General features: G+C 44.7%; 1 protein-coding gene across 3 annotated transcripts in view; it reads right to left on the reverse strand.

The window, feature by feature from the left end:
- The window catches only part of HMGA1 (high mobility group AT-hook 1), a 101,823-nt gene that overhangs the window by 27,002 nt on the left and 56,315 nt on the right, over window positions 1–18,506 (reverse strand). The window contains exon 6 of one of the 3 annotated variants that reach the window (XM_073575598.1): window positions 13,160–17,664. The exons of the other annotated variants lie outside the window; for them this stretch is intronic. Coding sequence (XP_073431699.1) covers window positions 17,647–17,664 — 18 coding nt within the window. The 3' untranslated portion in view covers window positions 13,160–17,646. Of the gene's footprint in view, window positions 1–13,159; window positions 17,665–18,506 lie in introns of those variants that run through there. 3 annotated transcript variants of the gene reach the window in all.

Consider the following 18,506-nt stretch of genomic DNA (forward strand, 5'->3'; position numbering starts at 1 on the left):
CAATTCCAGCCAATTCTGGGTTGAAAAAGTCAAACGGTGCCTCCTTCCCTTCCAATCTCTGCCACGCGCCCAAACAGTAGTTTACCCCAACATATGGGGTATCAGCCTACTCAGGACAAATTGCACTACAACTTTTGGGGTCCAATTTCTCCTGTTACCATTGGGAAAATAAAAAATTGGGGGCAAAAATATCATTTTTGTGGAAAAAAATTATTTCTTTTATTTTCACGCCCGGGCGTTATAAACTTCTGTGAAGCACTTGGGGGTTCAAAGTGCTCACCACACATTTAGATAAGTTCCTTGGGGGGGGGTCTAGTTTCCAAAATGGTGTCAGTTGTGGGGGGTTTCCACTGTTTAAGCACATCAGGGGCTTTCCAAACGTGGCATGGCGTCCGATCTCAATTCGAGCCAAAAAAGTCAAATGGCCCTGCTTCCCTTCCGAGCTCTGCCATGCGCCCAAATAGTGGTTTACCCCCACATATGGGGTATCAGCGTACTCAGGACAAATTGCACAATAACTTTTGGGCTCCTGTTACCCTTGGGAAAATAAAATTTGGGGGTGAAAAGATCATTTTTGTGGAATATGATTTTTTAATTGTATGGCTGAACATTATAAACCTCTGTGAAGCCCTTAGGGGTTCAAAGTTCTCACCACACAGCTAGATAAGTTCCTTGGGGGGGTCTAGTTTCCAAAATAGGGTCACTTGTGGGGTTTCCACTGTTTAGGCACATGAGGGGCTCTCCAAACGTGATATGGCGTCCAATCTGAATTCCAGCCAATTTTGCAGTGAAAAAGTCAAATTGCACTCCTTCCCTTCAGAGCCCTGCCATGCGCTGAAACAGAGGTTCCCTCCGACATATCAGGTATCAGCGTACCCAGGACAAATTGCACAATAATTTTTGCAGTCCAGTTTCTCCTGTTACCCTTGGTAAAATAAAAAAAATTGGACCTGAAGTAATTTTTTTGTGAAAAAAAGTTAAATGTTCATTTTTTTAAACATTCAAAAAATTACTGTGAAGCACTTGAAGGGTTAATAAACTTCTTGTATGTGGTTTTCAGCACCTTGAGGGGTGCAGGTTTTAGAATGGTGTCACTTTTGGGTATTTTCTATCATATAGACCCCTCAAAGTGACTTCAAATGTGATGTGGTCCCTAAAAATAAAATGGGGTTGTAAAAATGAGAAATCGCTGGTCAACTATTAACTCTTATAACGTTCTAACAAAAAAATGTTGTTTCCCAAATGAGGTAAAGTAAACATGTGGGAAATGTTATTTATTAAGTTTTTTGTGTGTCATATCTCTGTGATTTAAGGGCATAAAAATGCAAAGCTGGAAAACTGCAAAACTTTCAACATTTTCGCCAAATTTCCATTTTTTTCACAAATAAATTCAAGTTATATCAATGAAATTTTACCACTAACATGATGTACAATATGTCACGAGAAAACAATGTCAGAATCACCAGGATCCAAGGAATCATTCCAGAGTTATGACCTCACAGACAGTGGTCAGAATTGTAAAAATTGGCCCGGTCATGAATGTGCAAACCACACTTGGGGGTAAAGGGATTAAAAAAAATGAACATTTAACTTTTTTTCACAAAAAAATTTCCTTCAGATCCAATTTGTTTTATTTTACCAACGGTAACAGGAGAAATTGGACCCCAAAAGTTGTTGTACAATTTGTCCCGAGTACGCTGATACCCCATATAGGAAGGTAAACCACTGTTTGGGCGCATGGCAGAGCTTGGAAGGGAAGGAGCGCCGTTTGACTTTTCAATGCAAAATTGGCTGGAATTGAGATGGGACGCCATGTTGCGTTTGGAGAGCCCCTGATGTGCCTAAACAGTCGAAACTCCCCACAAGTCACACCATTTTGGAAAGTAGATCCCTAAGGAACTTATCTAGATGTGTGGTGAGCACAGAAGTTTATAATGTAGAGCTATAAAAATAAAAAATCATTTTTTTTCACAAAAATGATCTTTTTGCCCCCAATTTATTTTCCCCAAGGGTAACAGGAGAAATTGGACCCCAAAAGTTGTTGTGCAATTTGTCCTGAGTATGCAGATACCCCATATGTGGGGGAAAACCACTCTTTGGGCACATGACCCCTTCGGAAGAAGCAAGAACGCGAAACGCGCGTTAAGGGGATTCCTACACGTGGTCCTTCAGCATTTAACCTGTGGTATGTCGTTCTGAGGCTCATGTATGTCTGTGTGGTGAAGACTGCCTGGCACTTTTGCACTATGCATGCACTTTTCCACAAACTATTTTTGCACTATGCACTTTATTGATTTTTTATTTTTATGCAATTGAGTAGTTCCCGGCGCTCTTGACAATCCATATATGAGGATGATAAATAAATGAAGCTGGATATTCATGAATTTTTAGAAGGATAATGTATTTTTTGCACCACTTGGTGGCAGTATAACAATAAAGAATATATATAAAACCATGTGATGCATTTTCTCAAATAATTGTTAATAAAACTATGCAAATAACTAGAGATATTTATAAAATGCACATGGTTTTTCCTTCTATTAATTAATGTGGATAATTTCTAGAGGTTAATATATTTGAATTAAGGACGACTGAGAGGATAATTGTATCCTGAAAAAATCTGTATAATTGATACCACGTTTTAAAAGGACGTACCACGTGTTGTCTAATCATGTACCATTTTTAATGTGTATGTTTTGTTATATGTCATTAAATAAAGAATTGTTTATTTTTTAATAGTTTCCTAAGATTTTTTTTGTAGGATAGTGTAATTATTGGTTGGGAAACTTAATATTTTCACCCAAATTATCGGATATTGGTTTGGGCACATAGCAGAGCTCAGAAGGGAAGGAGCACCGTTTGACTTTTTCAATGCAGAATTGGCTAGAATTGAGAGAGTCCCTGATGTGCCTAAACAGTGGAGACCCCCCCAATTCTAACTCCAACCCTAATCCCAACACACCTCTAACTTTGGCCCCAACCCTAACTTTAGCCCCAACCCCAACCATAACCCTAATGGGAAAATGGAAATATACTTTTATTATTTTTCCCTAAATAAGGGGGTGATAAAGGGGGGTTTGATTTACTATTTATAGCGGGTTTTATACCAGGTTTTTATGTTTGGCAGCTGTCACACACTAAAAGACGCTTTTTATTGCAAAAAATAGTTTTTGCATCACATTTTGAGAACTATAATTTTTCCATATTTTGGCGCCCATAGTCATGTGAGGTCTTGTTTTTTTGCGGGACGAGTTGACGTTTTTATTGGTAACATTTTCAGGCACATGACTATCGCTTTTTTATTAGTTTTTATTGAAATTATAATGCAACATTAGCACAAATGTGCAACACAGGTCAATATAACATAAATACGTAATTATACAACCATTGCAGTGTAAACAAAGAGCACCGGTCTCAACGCTCTCATCCCCAGGACTCATTCCCGACCTTTATTTGATTGGTTAACTATGACTCGCTGACTGTATGGCTATCCAAGCCTGCCAATCCCTGGTGAACTTCTGTAAGACGTTGTTTTTGTGGGCTAACATTTTTTCAAAAATAAACGTGGTATTAACCGCTTGAGCTATGGCCTCTTTCTTAGGAAAAACATCTGTTTTCCAATATTTAGCTAATAGAAGTCTTGTTTCTAAAGGGCATGTCACACTAAGAGATATCGCTAGCAATATCGCTATAACTAGTGACGTTATAGCGATATTGCTAGCGATATCTCTGTGTCTGATACTTACCTACGACCGGCTCCCCCGCTGGTTATCGCTGATCACGCGAGAACGTTCAGGACTGTTTCTCGTCGTCAGCTTCCTGCGGCGCTTCCTGCTGTGAGGACGAGCGACTCGTGGAGCCGGGCAGGAGGACGCAGGATCACCTGGTGTGACAGGTAAGTAGCGATCCCCGTCCCCAGCGATGTCGCTAGTGAGATCTGCCTATGTGGCAGCTCACTAGCGACCACTTAGCGATGTACCAGCGATCCTGACCACGTCATATCGCTGGTCGGGATCGCTGGTACATCGGTTGTTGGATGTATGGGGCTGGGGTGGCTGTTGCAGGGGCCAGGGTTGTTGTAGAGAAAGAAGGTTAACATTAATAGGGGTGCCCAAACTTTAACATGTGACTGTAAGAGAATAGCCTCTCCATACAGGTGACAATCCAGCGGCTGTTGGCTGTACACTATAGCTGACAACTTGCTGCATCAGCCGCGATCAGTGTTGTCATTGTCCATATATCTTTAACCCTTTAGATGCTGCTGTCAATAATGACTATATCATATAAATATCTAAAAGAGTGTGGCTTCTCCCGCTTTATCCCCATCGACATCCTGAGGTCATGATTGTATGGTCCTGATATTTGCCATGGCAATTCATGAGCAAAAAATGGCCTTAGAGTCTGTTGGCTCTAGCGGCCTGTTCAGAAGTCAACGACATTTAAAGGGAAGGTGCCATCCAAAAAAAATTTTTTCAGCAATTGAAGAAATGTAAAGAATTAATGTTTACATTTTCTTAAAAAATATCATTTGTTTTTAATTTTGCAGAATATGAAATATAATTTTAAAAAGTTTGGCATTTCTACTTTTTAACACTAGGGGGAGCAGCTACTGAAATTTGGCACAAAAACGTAGTATACAACTAGCTCACATTACTGCCCTGCAGTAATTATGGGCGGAATCTGCTGACATGGGTGTGGTGTCACTCCTCTCCTCCCCTTCTGGGTGTTTGCTAAGAGAAAAGAGAGGATGACATTTAGGAACACAGTGAGCAGCCATTTTGATGGTGACTGCAAAGTTACTGATAAGTAGACACAGCAAGGATTTTGGGAGCAGGGTGACAGTAGCACGGAGTATTTCAGGAGAGCAGTGTGCTGGTCTATGGGGGGGACACAGAGGGAGATATATGGTGGAAGGAGCAGGGTGCTGGTCCCGACTCCAAGACTTCTCCCGTGCTGCTCCTATCCTCTGGAATGCTCTACCCCAAGAAATCAGGACTATCCACAATTTGCATAGTTTTAGGCGCTCCCTCAAAACACACCTGTTCAGAGCGGCCTATCACATTCACTAATCAAAGTCATTCTCTGTGTAAGTGTGCGTGTGTAGCCCATTCACTATCTCCATCCATCCTTCACTCCCGCAAGATGGCTGGACTTTCATTGTAAATACACCATTGTAAATACACACCTGTACTCTGTATCTCCCTCACCTCATTGTAGATTGTAAGCTCTCACGAGCAGGGTCGTCTTATTTCGTCTTATTTTGCTTTAATTATTGTATTGTTAGCGTTGTTACTTATGACTTGTGTTTTGAAACTGTTAAACTGTAAAGCGCTGCGGAATATGTTGGCGCTATATAAATAAAGATTATTATTATTATTATTATTATTACATCGCTAAGTGTGACAGTACCTTAACACAATATGAGCTGTTCCTACTCCAGATCACGGGGAGAATGCATGTAGGTTTAAGAGGAGCGCCATCTCGTGAGTCGGCTGAATGATCTGTCCCACCACAAGTAATACAAGTCTAAAAGTGTGGTCCCACAAACAAGTTATAAGCGGACAATCCCAAAATATATGATATAAGGACCCCACCTGATAACAGTTTTGCCAACAAAGGTGTGAGGTGTTGGGAAACATGGAATGGAGCTTCAAGGGAGTAAAATACCAGCGCAGTATCAGCTTCAAGTGTGATTCAAAGTGGGCCGCACAACCAAACATCCGCCCTGCTAATTTAATTACTTTTAACCAGTCCTGGTCAGGTATGGCTCTACCGAGGTCTTTTTCCCAAAATATGAAGGGCATAGATTTTATGAATCTGCTCGTGTCCCAAGGAATCATAAAGGGGTCTCAAACCCATATCCAGGAATGAGGAAGATAGGGCCCTAATAATATCACTATTGACCCTATATGGGAAATTTTGATATATCTTTAAAATGTGTTGTACCCGAAGATATGAGCAATGACCTTCAAAAGTCAAGCCAAACCTATTTTGCAATTGGGCAAAGGGTAAGAGTGCGATCTTCAATTATATAGCTTAATACAGTGATCCCGCCTATCTTCCACTGGTACAGGTCAAGGTCCTCTGATAATACCTCCAGAAGTTCTAAAGGTGCCTCCATAGGCAACGAAGGGATGTGTGTCTGGCTGGAGGAGTGAACCTAAAGCCAATTTGACAGGGAATGCTTAGTCAGTGGGAGGAGGGCCCCACGTTCCATGGGTTAACCAGAGCTGGCTATAGCACTGCCTTGAGATCGTGTGAGGGTGCAAACTGTACCTCTATTTGGGACCACCTACTTGGGGGATCGTAATTCCACCAGTTCTTCAACCGGCTGAATTGAGTTGCTATATAGTAATCATTCACATTAGGGAGTCTCACCCCCCCCCACTGGTTTTGCGCATTGTAACAAAGGTTTCGACAACCAAGGCAGTTTTCCTCCCCAGATGATGGCATTCAGGAGCTTATGAGAGCGTTGAAAAAAAACACCTTTGGAGGTGATATCAGCACCGTGCAGAATAAATACAACATTTTGGGCAGTGATAACATCTTAAACAGTGCAATACGACCCACCCAAGAGACTTCAAATTTCCAAAGTCTGCTAATCTCATTCTCAATATCTGCTAATAGGGGGAGGTAGTTGCCTTTGTACAAATTATTGGAGGATGATGTTACCAACGTTCCCAGGTATAACATTTTCTCCATCTGCCAGTCCATCCTCATAGTGGCCTTAAGGCGCTTCAACTGTGGTAATAGTACGTTAATGGGTAAAATTTGAGATTTATTCTCATTAATTTTGTAGTAAGATAGGAGGCCAAACTTTTCAATAATCTCTAGAGCTGCCGGCAAAGACTCCATGGAGCGTGCTAACGTCAATATCACATCATCAGCATCCAACGTGATGCAATGAGATTGTTTCCCCACCTCTATGTCCCAGATATCTGGGCTTTGTCCAATTGCTTGGGCAAGTGGTTCTAAAGCTAAAATGAACACTATGGGGAAAAGAGGACACCCCTGCCTAGTGCCATTTGTAATGGGGAAAGCCTCCGACATGGTATCAATCACAAAAACCCTGGCCGAAGGAGCAGAATACAGAGCTTCAGGGCTCATACTCGCTTGTATTTCTATGCAGCCGCACGCTCCGGTCCCAGTGCCGGCTGCAATCCCAGGTTTTCATGCGGCTGATAGGTGATGACATACTATTCCGTCCATGGGCATTAAGTCCTAAGGCACAGGGACAGAATAGTACGTCTAATGTCAGGAAGAGGTTAAAGTAATAAACTCCAAAGGCAACAAAGCAGTGTGCATGCACTGCCCATTGCCATTATCCCTATGACTGTGCATGCGCACTCCTATGTTGACATTGTAGTACATTACTTTAATAAAATGGCAGAGGAGCCAGCGAGTATGCATACAGCACTATTCCAACAACTTTTTATTGAAGACACTGTATAAGCAAATTGTATAGTCTGGAAAAAATCTTGCTGGAAGTGTACCAATAAAAATACTCACCAGCAGGGCGTAGAACAGGTTCAACAGCTAGTCTGAGATAATAGGACTATATAGATAGGGAGTTGGTAGATAAATTTGCCTTTGGATCACTCATTTAACCTCTTAGCATCAAGTTTGGTCAAACAGTGATCAGCACAAATGAGTACTCCTCAATGATGCTGTCCTTTATAATCACAGACGTAATTTAAACACTATATTTAGTAGTTGTAGGGTGTATTCATTTTGCAACAACAGATTTAGAGCAAAATGTAAGCTTTTATAATATATTAATTTTATTTTCATGTTATGGGTTAAACATGTTTTATGGAACTCAGTCTTGTAAAAAATTTTAGAAACTTTAGTGTTCAAAGAGATAGAGTAAGAGGGGTGTACTCATTTATATTAAGAACTGTATGAGTACTGTAAATCAAAAGGACAGTTGGAAAGCAAAACGAAGGATGTGACTCCTGGGCCTGTCTAGGTCTATAAGGTTGTTCATTTTATTCTTTAGCCCTGCATTGGAGGGAGGTGAAGGATCCAACTAATGATAGGCATGCAACTTCCTGGCTTGAAACAATAAGAGAAATGTCCAATGTTTTGGATTCTACAATGGCAAGTATCTTTCCTAAAAGAGTTAATATGCAGATCCTGGAGTCTGGTTGCAACTCAATACCTTACACACGGACAAAATTGTTGGTACCCTTCTGTTAAAGAACAACCCACAATGGTCACTAAAATCTCTTGAAACTGGCAAAAGCAAATTTCAATTTAAATTTACTGAACATAAACCTAATGAAAAAAAACACAGACATTGCTTCTGCATTGTGGTAGAAAAACAAAAAAGTGAATCCTCACAGCACATGCACTACAAGGATTCTTCGGTGCCGGAAGCAACAAGCATGTGACCACAAGTATGTAGTGTGCCTAGATGTGGTCATAAGCCAACTAGTTTGGTGCATAAATTACTCAATGTAAGTGTATTAAGAGAGGCAAGACACTGTCTGAATGTGGCCAGAAGTATGTAAATACCAAGAATGGACAACCCCTTTAACCTTTTATTTTGCACAATCTTTTGATGCAATCATTGTTAACACACAATTTATGCAACTCTCAATGAGACTTCTACATATGTCCAGAGGTATTTTAGCCAACTGTTCACGAGTTAAACTACTCCACTTCTCAGGTCTGAAGGCACCTCTTCTCCAGGCTGCATGTTTCAGTTCCTTCTACAGATATTCAATAGAATTTAGATCAGGGATCATAGAGGCCAGTTCTGAATAGCCCAATGCTTTTCTCTTAGTCATTCCTGGATGTTTTTAGCTATGAGTTCTGGGTCATTATCCTGTTGGAGGATCCATTATTCAGACCAAACTTTCTGGCACTGGGCAGGCACAATATTTTGCTCCAGAATGCCTTAATAGTCTAGTAATAGCACGGACTGCATCCCAACCATAGGGCTTAGGGGGGGCTCCATGACTTAGGAGGGATGCTAGGCCCTGTTCGGTATATAAGAGATTACATTTTTTTGGGAGTGATTTGTGGGGGGTGAACTTAAGTGAGGGACATAAGGAATGGGTGGTGGTGGTGGGTTTTAAGGGTCTTTTTGGATTGGTTAATGGGAGGGTCTAATTGGGGGATATATGGGTTAGGGTTACGAAAGGGACAAGAATTCTACACCTGGATGACGAACTTACATTGTGGACTTACATCTGTGAAGATTGAGGCCTTGTTTCAAAAGAAGAGGTCTTTGGCAGAACAGATGTCTGCAGTGGACGATAACCGGAGGAGTCAGCGAGGTGACTGAAGACTCCGCTGCGTTGCGACTGCTCGTTCAAGAAGCAGGATCCAGAGTCCCAACGGAGACCCTCCAGCATGGCCTCTGCCTTCACAGCCAGCACGGTACCAGGGAGGTGATTGAGAGATGTCACTGTCCCTCTTATGGGTTGCGATTTGTGTTCGGTGCAAGAGGCACTCTGGAACATCCCGTGAGCTGGACATGAACCTGGAAGTGGTCCTGTGCATCCACACACAACCTAACAGCAAGAGACATTGGGAGATTTGTGGTAGGTATCGGTGGAGGGGATGCAGAGCAGCAGACCGGAGTGTACTAGCTGAAGGGCCAGGAGCCAGTGGTGATAGAAAGCAGCACACCAGGGTCAAGGAGCAGCAGGGTGGTTCCAGGAGTGCAACTGAAGTCCCTGCTCCTTTACCTGGATGGCAAGATACTCACACCAGCATGACCAGATCAGGCTGCAAGTTGAATACGCCAGCTTCTCCTGGAGATATCCCTGGGCCCCGAGTCTGCATCAGAAGGAGAGGGTGTCCTAGGGCAGCGAGGCAGGAGCAGTGATTGAGGTGACGACCGATTCAGGGATCCCATGTAGTCAGCCTGGTAAGACATGGTTTGCGTGTATTTCAAAAGAATGTTGAGGATCTTCGTTCAAGGGTAAGTGCTGGCGAGGGTGGTGTGATGGGTTTGAGTTTGGCCGATGGCAGGAGAATTTTTTCAGATGGTTATCCCCAGTGACGGGTGCAGGTCCTAGTGGTGTTTTTCAAGGCACTGTTCCCAAAGTTGGAACAATTGTCTCAGTGGATCCTCCTTCAAAGTCTACTTAGAGCATCACGGTAGATTTGGTTCGCGTGGACGACAGAGTTATACCAGAAGTTTGTTTGTTTGTTTTGACAGTCGGATGAAGGCTCATTTGAAGCAGGAAGAAAATCCGGAAAAGCGAATATATGTGGAGATTTTATCCCCATTACAGTTTGATAAATTCAGTCTTGGTGGGATTAAGCCAGACAAGACAAAGAAAAACTAAGAGGAACGGAGACGTTAAATTGCAATGTCGGATCCGGTTTCCCCCCCATTGACTTGCATTTGCGCCGGATGGCCATGCGTTTCATCCGGTTTTCGCCAGATCCGGCAATGTGTCGCAATCCGGCGGCTGGAAAAAACGGCTACTGTAACGTTTTTTGTCTCCGGCGAAAAAGCCGGACACGCCGGATCCGGCGCGTCCGGCTTTTTCACACAATGAAAGCCTATGAGCGCCGCAATGCGCCGGATCCGGTTTTTTTGGTCTGAGCATGCTCAGTAGCTCTGCCCACAAGACACATATATAAAAGCATGACAGTGGGACCTTCAGCCACACCCAACATGCCACCCAAGACAGGAATCAGGCGCAGGAGAAGGCAGGAGACCACTGCAGCAGCACCATCAGCACCACCACCACCCCAAATGGAGCAGCATGCTGAACAACAGGAGGGGAGTCCAGCAGCAGATGAGAGATGGTAATTATCAAATCCCCCATTCCTCCAAACTAGGGCCATGGAATATCAAGATATTCATTGGCCCTTTGTTTCTCTTTATTCAACAGCCGCCCAAGAGATGCAGCAGCAGCAACAGTGGCAGCACTGGCAGCAGCAGTAACACCACCCACAGGCATGGAGTGTGGCCAACAGGAAGACAGCACATCATCTTCTGGGAGCCCTCCCTCGCATCGTCAGCGTTTGACGGTAAGTTTTTATTTCCAAAATCCATCATCTCTGTAATACATGTCTATTCATTGCCTTTTATTTCAAAACAGGAATCACAAGATGAAGAGGAGCTCCCAGAAGAAGAAGGAAGGGGTGGACAGACACCTGGAGTGGGCTCACAATTGGTAAGTTTTTTGCATCAAACGCAGAAACACAACATCACACTACACACAACACATAGAAAACAATGTTCTGCAGACCACACACAGCAAACAAATGCCTACATCCAAAGACATAACATTTTTTGTTTTCTTCTCTAGTCTTCCCAATCTGGTGCTCGGCCAAGAGGTCCTCGCAGTGCCTCCCAGGGTCGTCGGCGACAGCAACGCGGCGGTCACCAGCGTGTAAGTATAAATATTTTTCCTTTTTTTTTTTGCACTTTTTATTTCATTTTTTTTGTGGAGGCTAATTATGTTATTTTTGTCTTTTTCTTTAACAGCCTTCAACAGCCCTGACGGTGAGGATGGAGGGATTGACGTGGACCACCTCATCGATCTCGTCAGAGAAAGGGAGCCGCTATGGAATATGGCTGACCGCCGCCATGCTGACCTGATCGTTACCCGACGACTCTGGGAGGAAATCTGTTCGCTCCTTGTGGACCGCTGGGAGGACCTCGATGCTCGGGCCCAGATTAAAGAGCGTAAGTATATACAGTACCGGTTGCTTGATGTAAACCAGTGTTTCCCGAACTCCAGTCCTCGTGGTCCCCACGGATCATGTGTTCAGGATTTCCATTTACTATGGAAATCCTGAAAACATGACCCCTGGGGACCATGAGGACTGGAGTTTGGGAAACACTGATGTTGTATACTAACCACTCCTTTCTCGTTTCAGGGGACAGAATTGTGAAGCGGTGGCGGTCTGTGAGGGATCGTTTCAAGAAGGAGTTCAATAAAGAGATGCGGGCCCCGAATGGATCTGGAGGGCGCAGGAGCAAGTACAAGTACGCACAAGCCCTGTCGTTCCTCCAGGAAACAATGGTCACCAGAAGGTAAATATTACACAGCACATGTGAAAAAAAATGTTTCTATGTAACTTTTTTTTTTCAGCCAGGGCCATACCATGTCACTATTTTAATTGTTTTTTTTTCTCTTTATTCCACAGCACGGTGAGCAGCACTCGGGAGCCTGCACGATTGGACCCTTCTGAGGCGATCCCTAAGGAGACCGGCACCGAGGGACACTTCGACCGCCCCGGTACATCTGCACCTTCCCAGCCTTCCCACACATTCGACCCATCTGTCCCATCCACCAGCACAGGAGCATCGTGGCTGCCTACATTACATGAAGCTGCTGGTGAGGAGATCGCTTTCCCTTTACCCCACCCTTCTGCCCCTGCCACCTCTAGTACACCTGCGGGTACTGGGCGGCAGCGGCAGAGGGGTCAGGAAAAGACTTATGCGCCAGAGTTCTTTCATCTGAATGCATCTTTCCAGAACTGTCTAAAAGTCTTGTCCGAGCAAATCTCCGCAGGCTTTCAGCAGATCAACTCCAGCATTCTGGAGGTGAAGACACTTCTGCAAACCATGCATTCAGAAGCAAGATCTTCGCCAAACCACACCTTTTTCAGGTCTGTTGTGGAGCGCATGGAAACGCTCTCTCCTACCCAGCAGATGCATGTAATGCATTCATGCCACGGTGCTCTCGAGCACGTTACCTCCCAACCTCCTCCTCCCACCACAGTAGTTCCTCCACCTGCACCCCCTCCAGCCACTTTCCATCCTCCCCCTCCTATTACATACTATCCACCTCCCCAGCACCAGCCACCTCCCCAGTACCAGCAACCTCCCCAGTACCAGCAACCTCCCCAGTACCAGACATCTCCCCACTTCCAGCAACCTGCCCCGTACCAAACTCCTTCCCCCTACCAAACTCCTTCCCCATACAACTTGCCATCAACATCATCTGCTCCTACAGTCCCTGCCCAACCCTCCACTCCACCGCCCACCACCTCTTCTGCCTCCCACATGTCCACCCATTCTGTAGCTTTTTCCACACCTTCACCTCTAACTGTTCCTTCCCCACCACGATCCCAGTCCTCTCTCCACACTCCCAGTGTCGAAGTGTCCCGCAGCCCCTCCAGCAGTATTTCCACCCCACACTACACAGATTTGTAATGTGTTTTTTAATAAAAATGGCTATTGTTTTTAAAACCTTTATTAAAAAAGTTTTTTGCACATTAAAAACATTTTACAAAAAAAAAATATTTTAAATAAAAGTTAAATTATCGTTTCACAATGGTTGTCTGTCATTTCTTTCTGCGGCGAACTATGTTTAAACAAAAGGTTAAATACAGGGTATTTCAAAGGTAAAAAGGTATTCAAAACCAGGTATATAACTGTGGGTACATTTTACCTTTTTGCCACAGTTGTGTTCCTGGTTGTGTTTGAAGCAAAGTATTTCACCTAAAAAGTTGTGTTTATTGTTGGTGATTTCCTAACAATGTACACAACTTTTGTTACAAGGTGAAATACTTTGCATAAAACACAACCAGGTACACACCTGTGGCCTAAAGGTAAAAATAGTAAGACCATGACAAGATAGCCAACTTTGGTTGGCAAAGGTATATACTGTTGGTACAAAAGGTACACAAGTTTGGTTAAGGGCACAAATCTTTCACACTCTGTCATCCTGCCAGTTTACTCTGCCTTGAGGTGACATAAAGTATAGTGCAAAATTTTCCCTCATTACTGAAACCGTCACAGAACTTCTAGTGGTAATGACATGGTAATCTTGCAAGGTGGTTTCTTCAGAGGTGTCCTCAATGGAAATGGGTTCCTTGCAGATAACAAAATTGTGGAGTACCACGCAAGCTTTGATCACCTCGTTCACAGTTTCTGTCTTGAGGTTGATCGCAGTCAATAGGACCCGCCATTTGGCTGTCAGAATACCAAAGGTACATTCAACCATTCTTCTTGCTCTTGTGAGGCGGTAATTAAAAATGCGTTTGTTCTTGTCAATCCTCTGCTAGAGTACGGTTTCAAAAGGTGTTCTGACAGCTGGAAGGCTTCATCCCCTACACAGACAAATGGCATAGGTGGACCAGATGTTTGCGGCAGCGGTCTAGGGGGTGGGAACTGGAAGGTGTTTCCATACAGTTTACGCCCCATGGCAGACAGTTTGAAAACTTGAGAGTCATTGGAGCGGCCATAGGCCCGAATATCAACAGCAATAAATTTGTATTCCGCGTCAGCGATGGCCATGAGGACAATGGAAAAATATTTCTTGTAATTGAAATATTCCGATCCCGATCCGGCTGGCTTTACAATGCGGATATGTTTCCCGTCCACAGCGCCCAAGCAGTTCGGAAACTGACATATCTGTTGAAACTTTTCAGAAATTTCAATCCACCTCTCTGTTGTGGGCTCTGATAAAAACTCTTCAGCTAAGGAGTCCCACAGTGCACGGCATGTGTACTTCACTATTCCAGATATGGTGGAAATCCCGAGTCTGTACTGGAAATGCAGTGACGAAAGGGATTCTCCAGTTGCAAGAAATCTGTGGGGAATTAAAAAACAATCAATTAGTTTAAAATCACAGCATTACATACCAAAACTCAGCTATAACACTTGTAGATACAAACTACCACCAACAAGATTGCAGTGAAAGTGTGCTCTGATGCGAGCATATCCAATAAATGTGGCTTACCTTAAAGTCACCATCAGACGCTCTGCGGGTGAAACAGAGAAGCGGCAATAGGTGTCTGCTTTTCTTATGAGGTGTGCAATGCGCTCCACCAAGTAATCAAAATTTTCCATTTTCATCCGAACATATCCAAAAAATTTATCCGGGTTTCGTCTAAGGTCCATGCAGAGTGTAGAATAGACCCCACGCGTCATTCTCTTGGCTGTGATGGGGTGGATCCACAAACGTCGTCTACGATGCCTGATGTGCTGCTGTCTCGCTCTCTCCTTCTCCAGAACAATCACCCTCAAACGATTCGCCTCCGCTGTAAAATCCGCCAAATTCTTCAAAATATTTCCAATCACAACATCCATCTTCGCCAGTAACTTGCTCTTCTTTCCAACCTGCACTTTCTCCTCTACAACCTGTCAAAGAAGGGCTGTAGGAACACGCTATATATAGTTTTTCAGTAGCCAATCCCGTTCGGAAGGCCACAAGGGTCAATTTTAAAAACCGGATCCGGCATAATCCGTCAAAAAACGGAACAAAAACCGGATTAACCGGATGAGACGGATCCGGTTTTGTCTGTCAAGAACAAGACAGATCCGGCAGAAAAACGGATCCGTCACATCCGGTTTTACGAAATATTTGCCGGATCCGGCGCTCTGGCACGACGCCGGATCGCGCCTGACGCCGAAAACCTGATGTGTGAAAGTAGCCTAAGACAAGGGACACACAAGTACAGAAGGAGAGAGGACCCTGCCCGCGAGAGCTCACAGTCTACAGGGATGTTTAAGCATGAATGCTCCGGAGGTGGGGGATCCCACAGCCACACCAAAAGTTTTAAGAAACGAAAGACCAAAGTCAGCAAGTCTTTAACAAAGTCTCAGGTGAGATAAGATCAGATGCTTTTTTTATTTTTTAAATGTAGTATCTGGTTAGGGAGGTGGCTTGTTTGTTATGCAAGAGTTTCAGTTTGGGTTTTAAGATCCCATCTTTGGTTGAATTGTGTACTATGCAGTAAAACAATTTATGGTCGGCAGTTACGCATGGGCATGTTAGGAACAAGTTGCTTGGTAGGATGGTGCGATTTGCAGGTTCCCCCTTGTGAGTGGTTCCTAATAAAAAGCCCAAAAAGTTTAAGCTAATGCATCGTCACATCTAACTGGTTCGTTGGTTGATGACAGTATAAGCCCTGAGTTTGTGTCAGATTTCCATGTACATTTTGATAAGGCAGTCGAGTGGACGCGCATGGTTTTTATTTGCAACACTGAAGCTTGGTTCATAGTATAAATACATGTTGGTAGCATCGCCAACAGTGGTTGCTTTATTGAGTTACCTGGTTTTGAAGTGCATAGAATTTAATGTCTGGTTTTGTACTGGCCATGCACCTGGTATACAGATTCGGCGCTTTGTCTTGCTTCCAATGGCAATGGTTTCAGGAGCTGCCACTGAATGCAGAGCAGCAAGAAACTTGTTTGGCCTTATCAGTTGCGGCATCTGGTTTCAGTTGAGCCATGAAATTGGTTAGGAATTTGTTCTCGCCGGGCACTTGAATGCAGTGTCAGTGGCGGGAGCAAGTTGAGGAGGTTGACCGGGTTTAGGTGTTTTCTATGATCAGGAAAGCATTTGAAAAAAGGTTTGTCATTGGTTTCAGCAGGATAGGCAATTTTCTTTAGCTTAATGGGTTAGAAGGATGTAACCAAAGATTTTTTGGTTCGTCAAGCACTGGAAACGTTTCGGAAGAGTTAGGTCGTGAAGCTCTGGCACTTTCCAGATGGCGTTTCTTGGTGTAATATCCCTGCCGGCATCACTGCATGGCTTCCCATCTCCCATCAGGCTGATACATCATCTTACTCACCACTCCGGGCCATGCTGTGAGTTCTGTCCTCTGCCTGCTCCATGCCGTGAACCTCATGTCCTTTGGTTGCTGTGTGCATACTTCCTGGCTGTATGCTTAGTGTGGCCGGGCCTACACTTCCTGAGTCTTATAGAGAAAGTGTGCACATTCCTAATGTGTCCCCAGCCTATTGCCAAGAGGTAACGGGTACTTAAGGCATCTCCACCAATAGGAAGATGCCTGAGCAACAAATTCTCTGGTTCTGCTACTGAGTTGCCAGGTCCTGTCCTGTTTTTGCCTTCTTGGGGGCTGTAAACCCAGGTCTGTTTCTGTGCTTTGTGTCTTGTTCCTGCCACCCTGGGGACCATATACCCAAGCCTGAATCCTTCATCCTGAACTTGTTCACGTGTCTGTCCTTATCTGAACCAAGTCCTTTTCCTGTACCTGTTTGTATCCTTGTCTGCTGCCTTCCCTACTCAGCTGTGTGCATCTTTGTGTCCACTCCTTCTCCTTCTGCTCTGCTACTGTCCCACACCCTTCGTCTCTGCTCAGCTCCTGTCCCGCACCCTGCGGTTCTGCTCAGCTCCCGTCTCGCACCCTGCGGTTCTTTGTTCCTCTAGTCTGAACTGGTTCCTACCTGGTCCCATATCCTATTCGTACCTGCCTTTGTTCCTGCCCTACCCGAAACGGTTCCGTTCCTCCAGTCTGAGTCGTGCCCGCCCACCTGCCAGAGTGATAGCCGTGCCTGCCCACCTGCCAGAGTGACAGCCGTGCCCGCCAGCCTACCAGAGTGACAGCCGTGCCCAGTCAGTACTTGCCCGCACCTGTCATTAGTGTTCTGTCCCCTGTGGGATCAGCTGCTACTGCCAGACACAGCCCTGGAGTGGTACCTGACAGCTACCTGCTGCACATGCCTGACCTCACCACTAGAGTCTCCAGTGAACACCAAGGTAGCTGCTTAGTCACAACCCTCCAGGGCAGTCTGGTTTATTGCACAGTGGGGCCACAATCCTTGCTCGCGCCATCCAGTCTGGGCGCGAGCGTTACACTTGGCTTTTTTCAGAGTGGTCTTGAATGTGGTTTTGAGCACCTTGAGGGGTGCAGTTTTTTTGAATGATGTCACTTTTGCGTATTTTCTGTCATGTACACCCCCTCAAAGCGACTTCAAATGTGAGGTGATCCCTAGAAAAAACGGTTTGATAAATTTTGTTGTAAAAATGAGAAATCGCTGGTCAACTTTTAACCCTTATAACTTCCAAACAAAAACATTTTTGTTTCCAAAATTGAGCTGATGCAGACATGTGGGAAATGTTATTTATTATCGCATATACTCTTGTATAAACCAAGAGTTTCTGCACATTTTTTGTGCTGAAAACGCCCCTCTCGGCTTATACACGAGTCATTGCCGACGGTGAGGGGGGGTGGGGGAGCAGAAGACCTCATACTCACTCTGCTGGTGTCATCGCTGCATATCAGTCCCTGCATCTCGGGCGCCGGCAATCTCTCTTCCTGTGCGGTCACGTGGTACCACTTATTAAAGTAATGAATATGAACGCGTTTCCACTCCCATAGGCGTGGAACGCATATTCATTACTTTAATGAGCGGTATCACGGACCGCTCAGCACAGGAAAGACGACAGGGAGAGATGCCGGCGCCCGAGATGCAGGGACTGAGGTGCATCGCCAGGAGGGTGTGTAGCACTGGGGGAGGATGAGCCATGCGATATTCACCTGTCCCCAGGGGCGGGACTACCGCGGTCGCAGGAGTCGCAGCTGCGACGGGGCCCGGAATTTTTAGGAGCCCGATCGCGGAGCTGAAGCTGCTCATTAGTTGTGCGGCTCTGTGCATTGAGTGGCTGTGTGCGATGGCTGAGCACAGGACCTGTGATGAGGTCACAGGAGGGGAGGAGTCAGGGGTCACATGATCAGGAGCCTCATGTATGCAGGACTCTGCTGACCTGGTTGTCATGGTGCTAGCTGGATGACGGTAAGTTTATGTGTGGGGTCAGGAGGGGTTTACAGGG

This window comes from Dendrobates tinctorius, unplaced genomic scaffold (assembly GCF_039654945.1).
Source record: "Dendrobates tinctorius isolate UK_male_01 unplaced genomic scaffold, ASM3965494v1 ptg000045l, whole genome shotgun sequence".
NCBI lineage: Eukaryota > Metazoa > Chordata > Amphibia > Anura > Dendrobatidae > Dendrobates > Dendrobates tinctorius.